The sequence below is a fragment of the Eptatretus burgeri genome, chromosome 17 (genome assembly GCF_056783735.1).
Source record: "Eptatretus burgeri isolate ZD-2024b chromosome 17, Ebu_testis_v1, whole genome shotgun sequence".
NCBI lineage: Eukaryota > Metazoa > Chordata > Myxini > Myxiniformes > Myxinidae > Eptatretus > Eptatretus burgeri.
In genome coordinates this window covers 11,837,077-11,859,970 of record NC_140977.1, presented here as the reverse complement: position 1 = coordinate 11,859,970, position 22,894 = coordinate 11,837,077, and the positions used below count along the sequence as shown (strand labels likewise).

General features: G+C 41.2%; 1 protein-coding gene across 4 annotated transcripts in view; it reads left to right on the top strand.

Moving 5' to 3' along the window:
• Positions 1–409: 409 nt before the first annotated feature.
• LOC147009322 (uncharacterized) overlaps positions 410–22,894 on the top strand; it is a 72,584-nt gene continuing 50,099 nt past the window's right edge. Inside the window, exons 1-3 of one of the 4 annotated variants that reach the window (XM_085861881.1) lie at positions 410–1,303; positions 3,379–3,441; positions 13,013–13,156. In XM_085861881.1, coding sequence (XP_085718007.1) covers positions 1,183–1,303; positions 3,379–3,441; positions 13,013–13,156 — 328 coding nt within the window. In that variant the 5' untranslated portion in view covers positions 410–1,182. The remainder of the gene's footprint in view (positions 1,304–3,378; positions 3,442–13,012; positions 13,157–22,894) is intronic. The other 3 variants (XM_085861880.1, XR_015052832.1, XM_085861882.1) reach the window with 3 other exon arrangements.

Below are 22,894 nucleotides of genomic sequence, written 5' to 3'. Positions count from 1 at the left end.
CGGGTCCAAGCGACCCCCTTGTGCATCGTGGCGCACTCACCCTGAACCCATAACAATACATTACAGGAGTTTTAGTAGAGTCAATTATGGATGATCTGTGACGAATGTTCAGGGAACTCAGTTTCAAAGTGTTTTCTGGGTCACTGATACCTGCTGATGGAAATGAGCTGGGGTGACCCTTTTGAAAATGTTGGTGTGATCAACAGAGCGTCTTTTTCAAAATGGCTGTCGGGCATCACAAAATATCTTGCTTGTTGCTCATCATCGAAAGTGATATGCAAGCTTTAGTTTTTTTCAAACCTGGTAGAAAGTTAGGAACAGACATTTAGCACCATGCAGAGCGATATAAAATGTGTCCAATTATATTTTAATTATTGATCAAGTGACCCAATTACATTGGGTCACTTGATCAATTGTTGAAAAAAAATTTTTTGATTTTTTTCAGATTGAAATGGATTTCAGAAGTTTGACCTTGAGTTGACCTTTTGACCTCAAAAATAGTTGGTTTCCCCAATTCAGTAACGCACGATGCAATTGCTGCTTCATTCTCAAGTCAATGGGATGAAAATTAACGATTTTTCAGATAAAAATTGTTGATCTTTGAAGTTTGACCTTGAGTTGACCTTTGACCTTTTGATCGAAAAAAAAAAAGAGTTGGTTTCCCCAATTGTGACGCAGTATGCAAAATCTTGTTCAAATTTCAACTCGATTGGATGAAAAATGACCATTTCAGAAATTTGACCTCAAGATGACCTTTGACCTCAAAATCAACAAGGCTTCTCAGTTGGGACCTCCCTCGACAACTTGGTAAAGTTTCATGACGATCGGTTTCGAATAATTGTGACCTGTGACCCAGTGACCACCAATATACTTGAAAAATCTTCGATTTTGTAACCAAGATTTCGGCTCGAGAAAACCAAGGATCGTTGTGAAGGTTTTAATATCAGTCTCGGTTCGATCCAGAATCCTTGTGATTCTTGCATTTTAAAAAACAAAACCCGGAATGTTCATCACGAAGTATTCGATGTGTGACGAATCTGCGGATTGGAATTGATGAATTCACTCATTTCAGAGATTGATTGAGCACAGTCTTCACTCGCACGTTGTTGTTTGTCTGTATTGTACTGTATTACGTTGTACCGTGCGGTACTGTATTACACTGTACTCGACGTACTGTACGTTATGAACCGAGATTTGTCCCTTGAGGAGCACAGAACGAACCCCCCGGGATCGAGGAGCGGCTCTGATGGAGGAAACGCGCTCAGTCCGGGAGGTTCTCCCGGTAATGAGGAGTCTGGACCCGGTACGTACTGTTCGTTCCCGTACGGGGTCCGTGCTGTTCTCTATTTAAATAAATAATATAATTTATATGGGGAATCCCACGATGTCCGGGTCGACGTCCTGAGGCGGTGAAGCGATTCCGTTCGTTGTAATCGGAGCTCGGACGGTGATTTGGATTCCTGAGAGCAGATTCGTTAAACATTAAATACTACTCCCTCTTTTATCTAATCTTTGTTATTATCACCTCGACACCTTCGGAATCCTTCGGTGCTGAGAGAGGATTTTATGTTGATTTAGGAACTGTACAAGAATTGTTATTAAAAGGCTGAAAATTTGGGGGAGGAAGGTGGGGGGGGGGGTTGAAGGGGGAGGGAATTAGTAAATATTAACAAAGAGAGATTGTTGGGTTTGGGGTTGAGGGGGAGGGAATTAGTGAATACTAGTGCATGCCCGTAGGTGCAGCTTCGTTCCTTCACTCTCGTAAACGACGACTGGATTGGGGAATTGTTTCAATTAGATCGGACCAACCGTGTCATAAATGGCCATAACTTGGGAAACACCTGGGAAACATACTCAGGTCCCCAGCGTCAATTGTGACGTCATATCAAACGAAGAAGAAGAATTGTGATGCCCCCCCTCTCTCATCCCCTCACTCCCCCCTAGTCTCACCCCTCCTCTCTCTTCTCCCTCCTCTCTCCTCCCTCCTCTCTCGCCCCCACTCTCACCGCCCCCCTCTCTCGCCCCCTCCTCTCTCGAATTGTGACGCCTCCTCTCTCTCATCCCTTCTCTCTCGCCCCCCCCCAAACCTTGGGATTAATCAATAATTTGAACAATTAATTCAAACCTTAGGAAAACACAGCTTTCAAACCTTGGGAAACAGCTGAAACGGATGAAGAACGATATCAAACCTTGAAAAGGCACATTTTTCCCAGCGTCAATTGTCCCCAGCGTCAATTGTGACGTCATAGCAAACGATGAAGAAGAAGAATTGTGACGTCAACCTGCAAATAAATGAATAAATATTAATTGTGGCGTGATTCGTGACGTCATAGCACCGTGTCTTGTCATTGGTTGACAGATGAATGGCCGTAACTTGGGAACTGCTTGTCCGATGAATATCAAACCTTGAAAAGGCACATACTAAGGTCCCCAGCGTCAATTGTGACGTCATTCGTGACGTCATTCGTGATGTCATAGCACCGTGTTTTGTCATTGGTTGACAGATAAATGGCCGTAACTTGGGAACTGCTTGTCCGATGAATATCAAACCTTGAAAAGGCACATCCGCGGGTCCCCAGCAATATTCCTGGCAAGTTTCAATCAGATCGGACCGTCAATCGTGCAAAAAAAATAAAAATAATAATAATAAATAAACATTAATTGTGACGTCATTCGTGATGTCATAGCACCGTGTCTTGTCATTGGTCGACAGATAAATGGCCGTAACTTGGGAACCGCTAGTCCGATTGATATCAAACCTCGAAAAGGCACATCCGCAGGGCCCCGGCAATATTCCTGGCAAGTTTCAATCCGATCGGACCGGCGGTTGTCGAGAAACAGAAGTCGCAGACACACACACACACACACACACACACACACACACACACACACACACACACACACACACACACACACACACACCACACACACCACACACCACACAACACACACCACACAACACACACCACACAACACACACCACACAACACACACCACACACCACACACCACACACCACACAACACACAACACACAACACACAACACACAACACACAACACACAACACACAACACACAACACACAACACACAACACACACTGCTGGAATTATTGATAGATTAACCAAGAGAGATTGTTGGGTTTGGGGTTGAGGGGGAGAGAATTAGTAAATATTAACCAAGAGAGATTGTTGGGTTTGTTTCCTTAACTTCGTGTAACCAAAACCTATTAATCACTTTTTACTTTTCCAAGCCGTTTCAAAAAGATATTTTTCAGGGAATTAAAAAGGAACAAATTTTCTGGATAATCTCTCGTGATGAAGATTTTCTTTATAAATTCTCCTGAAAGTTGAGTTTGAATTTGATATTTTTATTTTCAGATTTTATTGTGAAGGTGAAGGTGGAGTCCGAGTTCATTGATGATTATTCCTCGCTCATCAAAGGTTTGAACAACAACAACAACAACAACAACAACAATAACAACAACAACAACAATGCTCCTGTTATAGTTCGGCTTGAATGAATTATTAAACACTTTCCTCCGGTTTTATCTTGCCTGTTCGAAGAACAGGCGTGAGCGTGAAAATGTTAAAGTTTTTGGTGCAAGTTATTTAGAAGCTTGCCATTCATTTAATATGTGGACTAGGATGTTGATATTTGGCATGGAGATTCCTTTGGGGTATATTAATTATTGATGTAGTGAAGTTGAAATTAAAAAATAATTTCAAATGTTTTAAATTTTTGACCTGTTTTGAACTTAACTTTTTTGTAGCACATCAACGTTAAAGTTTTTGGTGCAAGTTATTTAGAAGCTTGCCATTCATTTAATATGTGTACTAGGATGCTGATATATGGCATGGAGGGAGGTTCCTTTGGGGTATACTATTGGTGTAGTGAAGTTGAAATTAACAAATGATTAAAAAAAAAAATTAAATTTCAACCTAAGATGGTGTAAGAGCCACCCAATGCTCGCCTGTTTATACTAGACGCTTGCCATTCATTTAATATGTGTACGAGTTTACTGATTACAAAATACAAATACATATATTGCTTTAAAATTATTTGGATCAGACTTCACTGCAATGCTTTATAAAATCTAGAGGGGGAGCACTCGGTAGAGTGCAAAACCTCCGCCGCCAATACTGCTGGGTCTGATACCCTATTCATTGTACCTGATACCCTATTGATATATGAACCTGATACCCTATTCATTGTAGGTCAAAATGGATCAGACTCTACTGAACCACGATTGAATAGATTAAACTAGATCGACCCACATGGAGAAATGCCAAAAAAATGAAATCAAATTTTTTTTTGTAAAAAAAGTTGCAAAATTTGTTTTTTTTTTTCTCTAACAATTTTTTGGGGGTTGGAAATCATGTAAAACATGTAGAAATGCAAAAAAAATTCAAATATTTTTCAAATAAAATCGAAATTTTTTTGAAAAAAGTTGCAAATTTTTTATTTTTTCTCTAACAAATTTTTTTTTGGTTGGAAATCACTTAAAACATGTAGAAATGCAAAAACAAAAATTCAAATATTTTTTCAAAATGGCCACCATAGCAGCCATATTGGACTTTGGACCAAGTCCAAAATCTAATGGCATGATCCTTGGACCATACCTTATCCCCCCCACCAAGTTTCGTTGAAATCCGTCCAGGAGTTTTTCCGTAATACTGTTCACAAACAAACAAACAAACAAACAGACGGGTGAAAACAGTAACCTCTGTCCATCTTCGATGGCGGAGGTTAAATATTATTAGCCTAGTCTTTTAAAAACAATAAATATATAAACAGGCGAGCATTGGGTAGCGTTGACACCAACTCTCTGGTATTTGGTACCTGTTGTGTTTCTCTCCGTACAAGTGTCCATTCCATCAGTACAGTATTCATCCAAATGAACATCCAGCCCATGTTATCCTCTTACTCGTAAGTTCGTATGATTCTAAACCACAACACTTTGTTCAGATGACACACAAATCCATGGTCCTACCGAGGATGTACAGTGCCTATAAGACAGTCTACACCCTCTTTTCAAAATTTTCACCTTTCGTTACCTACTAGCCTGGAATTAAATTACATTAAATCAGACTTTTTCCACCTTTATTTACACATCGTGACCCACAACTTCCAAGTGAAAAACAAATTCTACAAATTTCAGAAAATTAATTAAAAATACAAAACTTGAATATCTTGGTTGGATAAGTGTCCTTCCCCCTGAGTTAATACTAGATGGAAACACCTTTGACAGCGATTACAGCTGTGAGTCTGACAGCAATCGGTCTCCTTGCTTGGTCATCAAGTTTGGAGGGTTGGTCTGATCGAGGCAGGGTCTTGGTGGTACCGTACGCCTTCCACCTCTTAATGATTGTCTTAACTGTGCTCCGAGGGATATTCAAGGTCTTTGAAATATTTTTATACCCATCCGCTGATCTGTATCTTTCCACAACTTTATCCTGGAGGTCTTTTGAAAGCTCCTTGGTGCTCATGGTTGAGTCTTTGCTGTGAAATGCACTACCCAGCAGAGGAAACCTACAGGAACAGCTGATTTTATTCCGAAATAATCAGAATCACGACAATTTAACACAGGTGGAGGGCAATTAAATTGGTGTATGATTTTGAACTTGATTGGTTACACCTGACCTAATTTACAATTGCTATTATAAGGGGGGGAGGGGGGGAGTGGACACTTATCCAACCAAGATATTCTTGTTTTGTATTTTTAATTAATTTTCTGGAATTTGGAAATTTGTTTTTCACTTGGAAGTTGTGGGTCACGATGTGTAAATAAAGGTGGAAAAAGTCTGATTTAATGTAATTTTATTCCAGGCTATCAGGAAACGAAAGGTGAAAATTTTGAAAGTAGTGGGGCAACTTAGCTAAATATAGCATAACAATTGTGCATTTTGTGAGGAAAGCACCAAATTTGGCACACTAGTAGCCTTTTGGCAGATTTGGATATTGGGACATCTCAAATTTTTTGATGGCAGTAGAAAATGGCTGCCACAGCCATCAGCGGCTGAATTTGAGATGGCCCAATATCCATATCTGTTCATAATATGTTAGGCTACTAGTATGCCAAATTTGGTGCTTTCCTCACAAAATGCACAATTGTTATGCTCAGTTGCCCCACTAAAGGGGGTTTAGACTTTCTGCAGGCACTGTATCTCAGAGAGACTCACTTCAGTGAGATTTGTTGCAAGCTGCTTTTACGCTTCATTGAAGCAATCAATAAGGAAAAAAAAAAACTACGCTCTATTAAGCATTTATTAACCTGTATGAGTTATATCATCATCATCATCATCATCATCATCATCATCATCATCATCATCATCATCATCATCCGGCCGTTTACATGCTTGCATGTGTAAGCCGTGGTTCACCTAATGGCTGCTTTCCAGACTGCACGATCGCTCTCAGCGACACATCCCATGTTTTCCTCGGATGGCCTCGAGCTCTCCTTCCATGCAAATTCATATTTACTAGTACGTGCCGGTAAAAAAAAAAAAAAATACAAAAAGAAAAAAAAAAAATAATAATAATAAATAAATAAACCACACAGGCCGTTTCTTCGCTCTCACGTGCCCGTACGTGCGTGACCCGGAAGTTCGATATTATTCGCAGTTACGATTATTCGCAATTTATTTTTAATACCCAATTATTCAATTAGCGCCAACGTATTTTACCTTTTCGCAATGTCGTGGCAAGGAAAAACAAAAAGAGAAGAAAAGAGAGAGAAAAAATTTACTTCCTGGTTCGGAGCATACCGGCACTCTGATGTTCCAGAAATTTATACACCGTCTAATATGAAAATGATCATAACTTGGGCCATTGTGTTTATCTATAAATGCGCATAAGAAATCGAGAAATTATTAGAATACACGAAGTCATCACTTTCCGGAAGCCCGTACGTTGTAACCCGTAATGGGGAACGTGGCTGAGGTTCCCTTCCCCATCGGCCACGCCTACGCAATAACGTGTCTTGTCATTGGTTTGGTAAATAAATGGCCATAACTTGGGAAGCACTTGTCCGATTAATATGAAACCTTGAAAAGGCACATCCTCAGGTCCCCAGCAATATACCTGGCAAGTTTCAATTAGATCGGACCAGAGGTTGTCGAGAAACAGCGGTCACACACACACACACACACACACACACACACACACACACACACACACACACACACACACACACACACACACACAGACACACACACAGAGATTGCTGGAATTATAGATAGATACATTTGTGAACAAGCCTTTAATATCAAAGGATGCCATTATGTTGTCCTCACTTGTCGGTGTTTTAGCTTTTGTTCAGAGCACAGAGCATTTGTTCACGTAGTAATCTTCCTGCTGAAATTGACAAAATCATGAATATACTCGGTGAGAATGGTTATCCTGAGCATATAGTTAAGAGATACGTACACAAGTTTCTAAACACGACAAAAGATCGGAAGATTGGTCCGGACAAATGTCCAGTCTATATCTGGATGCCCTGGAAAGGGCAATCATCACGAAGGTTTGAAGTACAAATTAAACATATTGTATCCAACACGTTTCTGGCTGTGCAACCCGAGTAATCTTTACCTCTTGCCGTTTGCTGACGTCGGTCAACAAGGATGTGCCCACCTCACAAACCAGCAATGTTATTTATGAGTTTAAGCTCCGATGTGGAGCTCGGTACGTGGGCCGCACAACACTAAGATCGGCTGATCGGATCAAACAACACGTCCCCTTGGCGATTCGAAGAAAGATTGTGAGGGTTAGAACACAACCAGTACGAGCATGTAGAAATATCCAGCAACCACCGGCCACTGTACCTGCTTCATCTGCCATTGCACAGCACCTGGTTGACAACCCTATCTGTGCAGACCAGTACAATGCAGATATGTTCAGGATATTGAGCCGAGGTCGGAGCTCGTTTCATTTTCGTATGTTGGAAGCAACTTTCATCCTTACCACCGATCCAATCTTATGTCATCAAAAGGAATTTGTACGATCTCTGTGTCTCTTTCAGCTTCGAAAGATCAAGGGAAGTACAGTAACAAATGGTGAATGGACCTTAGGGGAAACCCATCCCCCCTCTCTCCAGGATGTGGTTGCAAACGTCAATCATCGACGAACTCTGCTCCAGCCAATGGGAGCTCGAGTTGAAGATGATGAGCCGACCAATTGGCGTTCGGATTAACCGTGACGTCATTACGGTTGAACCAATCAGCGTCTACCTGATTGAGACCTCCGTATAAAGCACGCGCCTTCACTTCCTTCTTCACTTGCTGCGATTTTTACCCTGAAGGAGTACAGCACGAAAAGCTTCGGTCACTATTACGTCGTGTTTATTTGTATACATACATATTTATACATACTAATTGATATTTATACATACATATTTATACACCTTCCACGCAAACACAGCTGCCCGCCCCCATCCTTTCCACATGTCCGAACCATCTCAACCTCTCCCTACGCATAACATCACTAATGCTTTCTCTACCTCACCTGTCTCTTAATTCCACATTTGGTTTCCTATCCTTCAGTGTCACAAAACACATCCACCTCACCATTCTCATTCATTTCGTTCACAGCTCCGTTCATCCTCCTTTTTGATTCACCCATGTTTCACTGCCATACAACATCACGCTTCGAACGGAAGCTGCATAGTTTTCCCCTTAATTGGAGAGAGAGCCCTTTTTGATGTCAATCGGGGTAAACTTCCTCCAGCCACTTCTAATTCTTGCATTCACTGCTGTCTCCACACCACCACCTGCACCAATCATATCACCAAGGTAACATAATTTATCTATACATTCCAGGGATATAGGTATCCCCATAAACCTTTCCGCTCTAACTGCAGTCACTCGTTTACCTGCGCAAACAACACTTTTGAAGTCAGGAATCACCTGCAGTCTACCCCTGATGCCACAACACCTCTTGTGCACCCAGCAGTTGCAGGATTCACACAATATTGAATTGCTACCGACACCTTTTCTACAGACAGCACAGGGCCACCTCCCTCTTTTTTTTCACACTTCCTTCTCCCACACCACAAATCAGTACTTTTGTTATCACTGTATTCACTTTCAGTCCTCTGGTCTCCATATCCTCCTTCCATACTGCATATTTACCCATTACCTCTTCCACACTGTCGGCTATCAGCATACAGGAGTTCCCAAGGTGAGCCTCCTCTAAATTCCTGTGATGTAGCCTCAAGAACCATGATGTGCAGGATTGGGCTCAAGACTGACCCTCTGATGAACACCCACTTTCACTTCAAAATCCTCACTCTGCACTCCATTTACCCTCGCAGAGGTTTTTGGGCCATCATACATTGCCATGACTACCCTAACTAACCAATCCTCCACACGTAACTTTCTCATGGACCATTGCACGACTTCCTGAGGCACCCAATGGAGCGCCTTCTCCAAATCCACAAATATAAAGTACTGTTGTTTATTCTTTCTCAGATATTTTTTCCTGTAATTGCCGAACTATAAAAATTGCCTCGATCGTGCCCATTTCTGGCACGAAACCAAATTGAATTTCATGTATATCAACACTCTGTGTTACAAATGTATCCAGAACTCTCTCTCTCTCTCTCTCTCTCTCTCTCTCTCTCTCTCTCTCTCTCTCTCTCTCTCTCTCTCTCTCTCTCTCTCTCTCTCTCTCTCTCTCTCTCTCTCTCTCTCTCTCTCTCTCTCTCTCTCTCTCTCTCTCTCTCTCTCTCTCTCTCTCTCTCTCTCTCTCTCTCTCTCTCTCTCTCTCTCTCTCTCTCTCTCTCTCTCTCTCTCTCTCTCTCTCTCTCTCTCTCTCTCTCTCTCTCTCTCTCTCTCTCTCTCTCCCTCTCTCTCTCTCTCTCCCCACTCTCTCTCCCACCCCACTCTCTCTCCCACCCCACTCTCTCTCCCACCCCATCTCTCTCCCACCCCACTCTCTCTCCCACCCCATCTCTCTCTCCCACCCCACTCTCTCTCCCACCCCACTCTCTCTCCCACCCCACTCTCTCTCCCACCCCACTCTCTCTCCCACCCCACTCTCTCTCCCACCCCACTCTCTCTCCCACCCCACTCTCTCTCCCACCCCACTCTCTCTCCCACCCCACTCTCTCTCCCACCCCACTCTCTCTCCCACCCCACTCTCTCTCCCACCCCACTCTCTCTCCCACCCCACTCTCTCTCCCACCCCACTCTCTCTCCCACCCCACTCTCTCTCCCACCCCACTCTCTCTCCCACCCCACTCTCTCTCCCACCCCACTCTCTCTCCCACCCCACTCTCTCTCCCACCCCACTCTCTCTCCCACCCCACTCTCTCTCCCACCCCACTCTCTCTCCCACCCCACTCTCTCTCCCACCCCACTCTCTCTCTCTCTCCACTCTCTCTCCCACCCCACTCTCTCTCCCACCCCACTCTCTCTCCCACCCCACTCTCTCTCCCACCCCACTCTCTCTCCCACCCCACTCTCTCTCCCACCCCACTCTCTCTCCCTCTCACTCCTCTCTCTCTCTCTCTCTCTCTCCCACCCCTCTCTCTCTCTCTCTCTCTCTCGCTCTCTCTCTCTCTCTCTCTCTCTCTCTCTTTTTTTTCCATGGTCCAACAACTTCAGACCCCTATAGTTGCTCCGAACTAAGGCATCACCCTTCCCTTTATAAATATTCACCATTACACTCTTCAACCAGTCATCTCGGGCAGATACGTCTCCCTTATAATTGCATTTATCAATTACATCATTAAATTCACTCCAATATCACCAGATGCCTTCAGCATCTCTGCGACAATACCAGTCCTGCTCACCGCTTTACCATCCTTCATTTCGTCGATGGCTTTTTTCAGCCATTTACTCTTTATCTCAGGTGGCCGGCCCTGCACCGGCTCTACTGCCTCCAGAATATCCCTGTTCAGAGGGAACTCCTCATTTAGCAGGTGCTCATAGTAACTCCTCCAAGCATTTCTAATCTCACCATCGTCAACCAGGACATTAACCATGTCATTCTTCACACATTGTTCTCCTATGAGATCCTTATTTTGACCGATCATTTGCTTTGCTTTCCTAAATATCTCCCCTCTACTCTGTGCGTTATTCATCACATCTGAAAGTGAATCCTGTATTTATGTTTTTAGCCTTGTAAACTTCTCTTCTTGCCATACGTTTAGCCACTAGGTATTCCTCCTTATCCCTTCCCTTTTTCCAAAGCCTAAACGGTCTTCTTCTTTCTTGAATCGACATATTTGCCTCATTATTCCACCACCATGTAGCCTCATGTCTTGCTGGGCTCTTCTATATCTATATCTACACATATATGTATATATATATATATATATATATATATATATATATATATATATATATATATATATATATATATATATATATATTTTTTTTTTTTTTTTTTAATGTTTTTGTTAACAAGGCACTTCCAACCAATAGTAAACTCGCTCTAATCCGCTGTTTTGAGCAATACGCAAGAACAGACCCGATCTCAGGCAACGTTTCACCCACTTCACAGCAGGCGTCCTCAGGCCAATAAACCCCGAGACTCGACATGTATCGGTTTTATTTTATTTTAAATTTTTTTTTTTAACTTGCACGTGATCTGGTGTTTGTGTGCGAGTCAGCATGTGTTTGCGCTTCTTGTTGTTTTTGTGTTTCTGGCACACGAACATGGCTGGACTAATGTCCGGGTTGGATGTGATTAGGTGTGGGGCTGTGTGATTGTTGAGGTTCCTGTTGGGTATTGCATACATGTGGATGTGGTTTTTGGAATTAAGTGTTGTTGTTTGTTGCTCGCCTTTTCCAGCTGTTTGCACCATCCAGTTTTTGTCATTTGTATCAGAGGTGTGTATTGTGTGAGTATGTCCACCATCTCCCCAGTTTGACCACCCTCTCGGCTCTTCACGTGCCATGCTTCCCGTATTAACTTATGTCATTTATCGGATGTCATGTCTCGGACACGGGTCCCATCACAGTCAAATATGTGGCCAGATTGCAGGCAATGACATGCTATGGCTGGCTGTTTCACATATCCAAGCCCGATTGCTCGATCATCTTCATCTAGCCTTTGTTTTAAATTTCTTCCAGTTTTGACGTGTCTGGTTTGCCGAGGCTCGGGGTCTATTGTGCCTGATAAAGCCAGTTGTGAAGCTGGTGAAACGTTTCCTGAGACCGGGTCTGCTCTCGCTTTTTTTGCTCAAATTAGCGGAGTCGATCTAGTTTTTTTTTACTTTTGGTTGGAAGCACCTTCTTCTTCTTTACAATACATGTATATATATATATATATATATATATATATATATATATATATATATATATATATATATATATATATATATATATATATATATATATATATATAGTGATAAGGTTGACGTCATTGGTGAAGTGGTATTCCAGCTATAATTGGTTGAATCAAAATCTTTATCTGAAGCTTCATATATCTGATTTCCGATCTGATGTGTGAAGAATGAAATATATGACGTCATTGATCATTTGGTCTGTTGGCCATATTGGTTGAAAATATAAATATTAAAAAAAACTTTCTCCAGAATGGCTTAACAGATTGATGCGAAACTTTATACATATGATGGACTCGTCATGGGGGAATATAGTTTGAATTTTTTTTTTTCAGATTCACCTTCATTGATGCAATTTAGCCTTTTCTGCTTGCGTGCTGTTGGCCACAATCATTGCCTCCTGGGAACATGCCACTGGCATACGGAACATATTGCACACTGGAAAACTTCCGCACTTAAACAGTTCATGTGCACACAAGTGGTTGTAAAATATCCTAATAATCAAACAATAATAAATAAATGTATGGATAATAGCAATGTATGTGACATAATCTGGTGCATTGATGATACGGGTATATGGGCCATAACAAGCAGTGGGCCATGATAGCAGCATGTTCAGTTGATGATGGTATTTTTGTTCGGAATGAGCGTGCAAGGCAAGACTATATGCTCTCCGAGTGCCGTTCCAGTTTTCATTGGATTCACTGATGTCACACGGTTTGCAGTTGAAGCTCCTCGAGTGAAGATGGAAACCTTCCAGAGTGACTCTCTTCAGTCCTCCCAAGATGATTTGAGCAATGAGCATGTAAAGCAGGAACCGTGTGATTCTCCTCCCACGGAGCCGAGCAGAGCTGCTCAGCTGCTCGAAGGTAAGTCGAGTTGCGCGGAGAACACGTCACACTGTGTTTACTTATTTTTGTTTGTCATTTTTTCCATATAAATTATTATTTATTTCCAATTGTTGTAGAATTGCCGATGTGTTCAAAGTGTTTCCACTCACGTGGGCTGTTTTTATGTTCGTGAGACAGGGATATTGGTTACATTTGAAATCCCCAGAAATCTTTCTGTACCTTCCACAAAAAGCGAAAGTTTGAAAAATTTTGTTTCACTCATACACTCTGGAGAAACAGCATTGCATGCAACAAATCAATTGAGATTGCTGGGACTTGCCAGGTTTGAAAGACAAGTTTATCACGATTATCTAATCACATGATACGTTACACGCATTCAAGACCTGAACCACAGTGGAGTAAGTCTGGACCGTTTCTTTTCAGATCCATGATCATTTATTACAGGGTTGGAAGTGAAAAAGCACGTGCAGTGCCGATAGAAAGTCGACACCCCCTTTTAAAAATTTTCACCTTTCGTTGACTTGTAGCCTGGAATTAAATTGCATCAAATGAGACTTTTTACACCTTTATTTACACATCGTGACCCACAACTTCCAAGTGAAAAACAAATTTCAGAAAATTAATTATAAATACAAAACTAGAATATCTTGGTTGGATAAGTGTACACCCCCCACCCCTCCTATAATAGCAATTGTAAGTTAGCTCAGGTGTAACCAGTCACCTTCACAATCATACACCGAGTTAATTGGCCTCCACCTGCGTTAAATTGTAGTGATTCTGATTATTTCAGGATAAAATCAGCTGTTCTTGCAGGTTTCCTCTGCTGGGTAGTACATTTCACAGCAAAAACTCAACCATGGGCACCAAGGAGCTTTCAAAAGACCTCCAGGATAAAGTGGGGGGGGAAACGCACAGATCATGGGATGGGTATAAAAAATATTTCAAAGGCCTTGAGTATCCGTTGGAGCACAATCAAAACTATCGTTAAGAAGTGGAAGGCTTATGTACCACCAAGACCCTGCTTAGATCAGGCCGTCCCTCCAAACTGGATGACCAAGCAAGGAGGAGACCGATCAGAGAGGTCACCAAGAGGCAAATGACAACTTTGAAATAGCTACATGCCTTTATGGTAAAAACTGGTCATTGTGTGCACGTGACAACAATATCCCAAGCACTCCAGAAGTCTGGCCTGTGCTGTAGGGTGGCAAGAAGGAAGCCACGACTCAAAAAAGCCCACCTTGGTTCCTGTTTTAGATGTGCAAAAATCTACTCTGGAGATTCTGAATCCATGTGGCAAAAAGTTTTGTGGTGTGAAGAAACAAAATTGGAACTTTTTGGCCAAAATGAAAAATGCTACGTTTCGTGCAAATCCAACACAGCACATCACCCAAAGATCACCATCCCTACCATGAAGCATGGTGGTGGCAGCCTCACGTTATGGGGATGTTTTTCATTCACAAGGACTGGGGCACTTGTTAGGATAGAAGGGAAAATGGATGGAGCAAAATACAGAAAAATCCTGGAGGAAAACCTGCTGCCCTCTGCAAGAAAGCTGAAATTGGGACGGAAGTTCAACTTTTAGCATGACAACAGCACGAAGCACACAGTCAAAGCTGCAATGGAGTGGCTAAGGAACAAAAAGATAAATGACCTCGAGTGGCCCAGTCAGATCCCCGATTGAAAATCATTGGTTGAGGTGCAAAATCTGCTCTTGTTGAGGCTAGGTTGGTGGAAGTTTGATCACCTTCTCTTATCTAGACTTGCATCTTCCTCTCATTCAAGCTACTACCACTCCTTCATCCTATCGGAATGAATAATTATGCATCTTTTTATCACTTTGTGAAGGTGTTAAAGGGAGACTTCAGAAAATATAAATCAGGACTGCACATCATAAGTTACTAACCTTGGCTCAGGATAATTGAATTACTTCTGGAAAGGTTTGTGTTTACAGTCACTGTCACATCACACTGGGGAACATTGAAAATTCTACCTATGGCGGCAGCAAGCGCTTATCTACCACCAGGGTTTTCGTAGTTGTCGTATCGCTTGTTCACAGCATGTCAGATGCAGAAACAAACGAGGAGTTGTGTTCATACAGAAGCCTTCATCTGTTTATTGATAATCCAAAGCTTCGAAAAGTTCCCAAAGGATAAGACTGCCTGTCTGTCTGTGCCTGTGTCTGTGTGTCTGTCTTTGTGTGTGTGTGTGTGTGTGTGTGTGTGTGTGTGTCTGCATCCATATATTTTCACTTTAAAAATGCTTTTCTCTGCAACTGCCTGTGTGATCGATGCAAAGCTTTAAAGAGACATCGACTCCCCATGGAGAATATTTTATTGATAACTCTGACATCATAGGTCATATGGTATGCCATATTGGAATAAAGGAAAAAAATTGGGCATTTTTTTCTCCGAAACCTCTCAACGAAAGATATTGAAACTTGGCAGGTGTCATCAACTCCCTATGGAGTATGTGGGGGTGATAAGGATGACATAATCGATGAAGTATTCAAGCTATAATTGGTATAATCGAAATCCTTATCTGAAAAATCTGAAACTTCATCTATCTGATGTACGACCCGATGCAAGTCAAGAATTAAGTTTATGAGGTCATCGATCTCGTGGTCTGGTGGCCATTAGGATTGAAAGTATAAAGATTTTTTAAAATCTTCTTCTCCAGAACCGCTTAACGGATCGATGCGAAATTTTATACTTGTGATCGACGAGCCATGGGGAATATAGTTTTAAATTTCTGTCGTATTCACCTTCATTGACACAATTTATCCCGAACTACTTCCGTGCTTTGAAAATTTGAGACCTTGAAAATCATTTTTTTAAAAATAAGAGGTTTGAAAATCATTGTTTGAGGCACGAAATCTGCTCTTGCTGAAGCTATCTAGCTAGCTTCGTGGAACTTTGTTCTTATACCTTCTCTCGTCTAGTCCTGCATCTCTCTTTCAAGCTACGACCCAAAAGTCATCATGTTGGACTGAAAAATTATGCATTTTTGGGAAGGATTCACATCTGGTATCACTTTTGTGAAGAGGATAAAGGGAGACTTCTGAAAATATAAACAAGGACCGCACGTCATACCTTACTAGCCCCTGCCCAGAATAATCGAATAACCCACTGGTGAAGGCAGTTTGTGTTTACAGTCACTGTCACATCACGTTTGGGAACATCAAAAATTCTGGAATTTTTTTGAATCCTTGAAATGGAACTTCTCTGTCGAGTGGGGGACAGAAATATGAGAAATGTTTAAACTAATTAGTGAAATACTTGTCAATTACGCATCATTATAAAGTTTTGCTGAATTTTGAATGCTTTTTTTGATTTGTCTTTCCAGTGAAACAAATGAAACTGGTTTCTTGTTCCAACTGCTCTCAGTTGTTTTACTCGGAAGTTGACAATCATCACATGACTCACACTGTTCGTCAAGAAACTGACACGTTTATCAGCGTGTCCTCCAACCACAGTTGCAAAAGCTGTACAGAGACCCGGAAGAATATCCAAGAAAGTAAGAGACCACACAAGTGTTCTGTGTGCCTGAAGGCCTTTGCTTATTCATCGTCTTTACAAGAACATCAAAAAATGCACACAGGAGAGAAGCTACACAAGTGTTCTTTGTGTTTTAAGACATTTGCTCATCGAGGAACATTAGTAAATCATCAAAGAATACACACAGGAGAGAAGCCCTACAAGTGTTCTGTATGTCCCAGGGCTTTTGGTTTTTTGGGGAACTTGAAGAATCATCAAGGAATACACACAGGAGAGAAGCCCTACAAATGTCCTGTGTGTCTTAAGGCCTTTCGTCTTTTGCAAACGTTGAAGAATCATCAAAGAATACACACGGGAGAGAAGCCCTACAAGTGTAATGCTTGTAACAAGGTTTTTGGCCATTCCTCACCCTTGTATCGACATCAAAAGTTGCACATTAGAAGAAAGCCATACAAGTGTTCTGTTTGCAACAAGGATTTTGTTTATTCCTCATCAGTGAAAAGACATTCAATAATTCACACAAGAGAGAAGATATCAACCTCACAATGAGACCGTTTTTCACACTGAACCAAAAACCTGAAGATGTAACTAACGCCTGACCCCAAAACCATCACGAATGAACAGAATGGGTTTGAGCTCATCGACAGAGGAGACCATCCTCTATTGCAAGGTGTGTGACATGCATGATGGATTGGGGGGATACACAGGAGAGGACAACGTCAAAGAAGATCACCACGGTCAAAAAAAAAAAATCCACAAATGTCAATCCAATATCCGAATAAAGGAAATAACTGATGAAGTCAGACAACAAGCGACTAAAGACCAAAGAGAAAGGACCCATAAACATAATTGAGAAAAATAAGTAAAATTGGTTGAAAAGTGGATGTCGGTGAAGGCCTGGACACGTGTCAGACATAAATACTGAAGATGAGACACTGCAACTCATGTGGATATTACGATTTTTAAAAACACTGAGAGTATAAAAACGACATTTGGAGATATACAATTCATTATTTGACATCCCCACAGTCCCTTCTTTCAAAGAAATATGTCCTCAACAGACTATGGTGAATATGCACAACTGATGGACGGCTGGAAGACGCATCTGCTCCTCAACAGGAGCTGGAACCACACTCCTTTCAAACAGCTGAAGTCCATGAAGCCCCAACTGTGCGTGAGGTTGAATTCAGACTCTGGCTTTGAATGGAGACATCAAGGACAACATCAGGGTTGAACTCGGACTACGTTTCGCTACCGAAATTCCACTGGTAGGGCTGGACTACAACTGAGTAAAATGTTGCAGACCCATTTTCAGAGGAAGAGCATGTTTAGCCAGCTAACCCCCACCGGGCGACAAAAGCCCAGATCATGAGGATTAAAGTAAGTGTGGTGGATGCCAGTGTTGAGCGCGACAAGGATTGACCTCACCAAGGATGGTCCCGTGAGTGGAGACGAGGAGAAAGAGGAGGATGATCATGAGCAGGAGTATTTTCTCTGGGAATTATTTCCTTGCCAACCGGCTTATAAATGCTTTGCCACAGAGTTTCTTTTTCTCCACAACTAAGTTATTTTTTTTATCAAGATTGGAAATACTATTTTACTTGACCTATCAATTCATTCCGCAACAATGGTTTTAATGATTTTCATTCACAACAAACCTGGCACAAACAGTGAAATTTTACCTTCCATCTCTTCAATCCAAATTGGCAAACATAGAGGCAATACCCTTGGGCGCTCACCTGGTAAGCGGCTGGATAAGGTAACCGAGGAAGCACTGGTAGGCATGGATGACCCACAAAATATGTAACAGAGAAGAAAGTAAATACCGATGGATGTCTTTTTTTTTTAATGCCATGAGCAAACTTTGGTACATCATGCGTGTGAAAAAGGTTGTGGTCAAGTTTCATCAAAATTGTGTGTGTGGTTTCAGAGAAGAAAGAAAATACCTCTTTTGGGGGGTGATTGATAGACAAGCATCAAATTTGGCACATTTGTTCTCCAGGGGATTCTAATCAAATCTGCCTGATTGGCCATTTGAAAATCCAAATTTTGAAAAATTTGGATTTTCAAATGGCCAATCGGGCAGATTTGATCAGAAATGCCAAATTTGATGCTTGTATCATAATTTTCACAATTTTTCTACTATCTACTACACTATTGTGGGCCCATTGGTCCGATGGACCAAATTTTCATTGGTCTATACAGCCATACCCGCCTACTGTACTGCTTGAGCATTAGCTTGCCTTTCACCAAGGCCAGATGTGATTAGAGCCAACATGGGGATTATGTGTTCGTTATTATTTTTGCCATATGATACCACGATTCTTTTTTATTGTTGTAAATATTATTGGTGTTGATTGATAGATGCTTTGTCACAATGTTATCATTGTTGTTATAAAATATTTTGTAATTAGAATGGCATGTTGTGGTATAAGGAAGAATTAAGCTGCTTTATATACCTTAACATGGCGTGTATATAAAACATGGGAATGCTAACGGATGTTTTTGAAGTATTGTCGAGTTTTAAAAGGTCTACAGGATCTGCAGTCTTAGGGGTCTTCTGGGTCCTTTTAGATCCTCAGGGACTTTTTGGGACTTTTTGGTCCTCTGGGACCTTTGGCTCCTTGGGAACTTTTGGGACGTTTAGTTTCTCAACCTTTTGGGACTTCGGTAACATTTCGGAGTTTTGGGTCCTCGGGAACTTTTCAGAGTTTTGGGTCCTCGGGAACTTTTGGGACTTTTGGGTCCTCGGGAACTTTTTGGGACTTCAGGGGTCTTCAAAGTTTGAAGGGGTCTCAGCAGTCTTAAGGCTCAAAAGGTAAATTCCAATAGACGTACGTGATTGATAGACAAAAAAATCACACACACACACACACACACACACACACACACACACACACACACACACACACACACACACACACACACACACACACACACACACACACACACACACACACACACACACACACCTCATCCATTTATCGTAGATAACACTGGGTTGAAGATGGTTAAAAATGCTTTGAACACATCTTGATTGTTTTTGTTTTTCATGTTTTTGATAATGGTGTCCATAAATGGTTTGTGACAGTTTTCTGCCTCATTTCCCTTTTTCTCCGACTCGTCGATGAAGCACCCATCCATCCTCACTGTTGGAAGTTCCACATTTCGTGGAAACATTTGTTCCAACTAGTGGAGTGGAGTAACTTCTTGAAGGCAGTGACACATCCTTCAATCTGTTTGTTTATTATTATTCACATGCAAGATTTTCTCTTTGAAAGGTCTTTCACTTGGGACAATAAAGGTAGATGAGAGGGGGCTTTGTTCCATTTCAAATTATTTTTGTTGGGGAGCACAGTACAGCCGGGGCTCTCACAAGAGGCGATTTCAGTCATGGGGAGAGAGGGCAGAACAAGGAAGGCCACATGTCATCTATACTGCGAGAGATGTTTATTTGTTTGTGTCTGTTTGTAGGCGTCAACAATTTTTTTCAGAGATGGCCAAACGGGTCTTCATCAAACATTCAGAAGTTTGTCAGTGAGTGCTGGCGAGTGTTTTAGGCAAAAAACAAAGTTTACTTTAAAAAAAAACAGTTGCCTCTTTTTTTTTTCTTTTTCTTATCGCTCAATAGTGTCTCGGCCTTTGTAGCTCAGAAAGGTCATATTAAATGAGCTTCAAGACCTTTCTTTAGTGGGGGTAGGGAAGTGTTTTTGCCCCCACAATTTTTTTTTAAAAATTGATTTATTCAAAATGCCAACATGATTGGAACAGCACTGGGCAACGCCAGGTACCCCTTCTCGTATTGTATAAAATGGGGAGCCCACCATCTTCCCGCTTTGGGGGGGGGGGGGTGACAAATCTTGGGAAGACATCTTGAGATTCCAATGACGTTAAAGGCCTTGTGACTGCCTCGACAGGAGCAAGGTAGGACGAAGGAGCACCAGCCCAGAATGGGCAACCAAACTCAATGGAGCGATGTGTGAAAGTGTTGTTCACCGTTCTGTGCTCGATTCAGTTCAGGAATTCCTCAACTCCAAGGAGAATTCCCAGATGGTGACTAGTCATTGATGCTGGCTTTGTGATTATGACCTCCCTTGAAAGGGCTAACAGTAAAGCGCAAGTCCAAGGACTTACAAGGGCTGAACCTCTTCTAATGCCGATCCAAAAAAGTTGATTGGATAGTTAGATTGCTGATCCGTGTGGAGAGACTGTGAGAGCATGTGAGTGACTTACCTGCGTCAAATGCCATGTTCCAAGTAGCTGACCAACGACATCTGGCAAAAGGGATTAAGTAGTATCAGGACTTTCACAAGAGTAATGTATCTTACACATCAGAAAAATGTGAACGTTGGTTTTCAAATGAATGAGTGTGATAATTTCTATAGATCAAGAATGACGTAAGTTCTAAGATTGTTGCCTTGTGGAAGCCCAGTCTGAATATGAAGATCAGACAACAAAGACAATCAAGGGCCACCTACTACTTCCAAATGAATAAAGAATTACTAAAACTCACACCAGATATTGAGTAAAAAAAAAAAAAGAACGCACATCCCAAAGCTCATCTATATCAGGAGCAACAGTCACCCCCCCACCACCACAGACCCCTCAGACCCTTATTTTTCTTTAATGCCATGAACAAACTTTAGTACATCACGGGTGATGAAGGTTGCGGTCAAGTTTCATCGAAATTGTGTGTGTGTGGTTCTGGAGAATAGAGCAAATACCTACTTTTTGGGGGGGGGGGATCAAAAAAAACCCCATATGTCCCCTTAATGAGCACAGATTTCGATGCGGTTGGTAAACCCTCGTTAGGCATCAGATATGAAGCTTGTGGCCAAGTTTCATCAAAATTGTGTGTTTCATTCAAGCAACAATGACTGAAGTGTTTACTGACTCACTCACTCACCTACGGACACTGCTCAATCAGATAAGCTCACCTGACTAAATGCCTGGTGAGTTAAAAAATATATATAATTGTAAACATGGAGGTCATTGATGATGGAAATGGTTTTCACTGGGAATATCTACAATAACCTTCTTCCAAAAGATAATCCTAAATCTTGTGGACAATGAAGTCAGAATATTCAATTTCATCTGAACAGCAAGGAAGATTATTTTTCAACATCATTTGGAATCGATTATAAACTCGACACCATCTCAAATTGCAAAGCCCATCCACGTCTGCTTTGCACTCTTAACTAAAGTTGACAAAAACAACAGCTTTAAAAACTAGAGAGTTCATAGAACACATGATCCATCGTTGTCTTGAGAAACAAGAACATGGCAGGATCTCAGAGCGCCAAGTTTGATTGGTCGTGTTGACATAAAATGCTGTAATAATTTTCTCTATGTACTGCTAAACGGAAGGGTTTCAAATTTCTAACAAGGGGACTTGTGTTCTGCAGTGGTCAAGAAGTATATAATTCAATTGAAATAAAATAAATATTTTCTAGATCGTAGAAAAAATTCCAGAAGTTTTCCGCCGCTGATACAGTCAGTCAGTGTTTTGTTTTTTTACACACACCTTATTTAACATGTTGTACGAGTTATTCGTGCCTGTTGTTTGTGTCCTTTATGACATCCTTAAAAATAATAAGTTTCCTGTTTGGAATGATTTTTCAATTTCGTTTAACTTGCAGACAGGCAGAGTAAAAATTAAATAATTTTTAAAAAGCAGTGCAGTTTGAAGCGTGAACACAAGAAAAACCAAGTAGCGGTACATTCAAAGTACACCGCCTCCATGCCAAATAAATAAATAACAAAATCCTCCAGTGCACGACATTGGCGCCTGGCGAAGCCGCCTTGCAGCACATGGAGTCGGAATTGGGGAAAGAGCGGTGTGCAATAAATTGATTGATTAATTGCATTATTAAAATAAGTTAATAAAAATCATAAATTAATTAATTAATTTCTCAATCAATTGCCGAACAGCATCCCTAAAACCACCACCGTTTCATCCGAATCTGTATATTTTTGAAAGTTTAAGTAATCAAAAAATGAATAATTAATTGATTAATCAATAAATCAAAAATACACTTGATAGCAAAATCACTTTGTACAGTAACTGTCGTGTCCAAATATCGGTTTCCAAGCTCAAAATATGCCTGAGATATTGCCAGGATGAGAAATAATAAAATAAGTAATTAATAAATCGATAATAATGAAGTAATAATCAATAAATTAATTCATGAAAAAAAAAATTTAAATAACATTTTTGCCAAAAGCACATCTTCACTTTTGTTCCCAAATTTCAGCTTCCGAG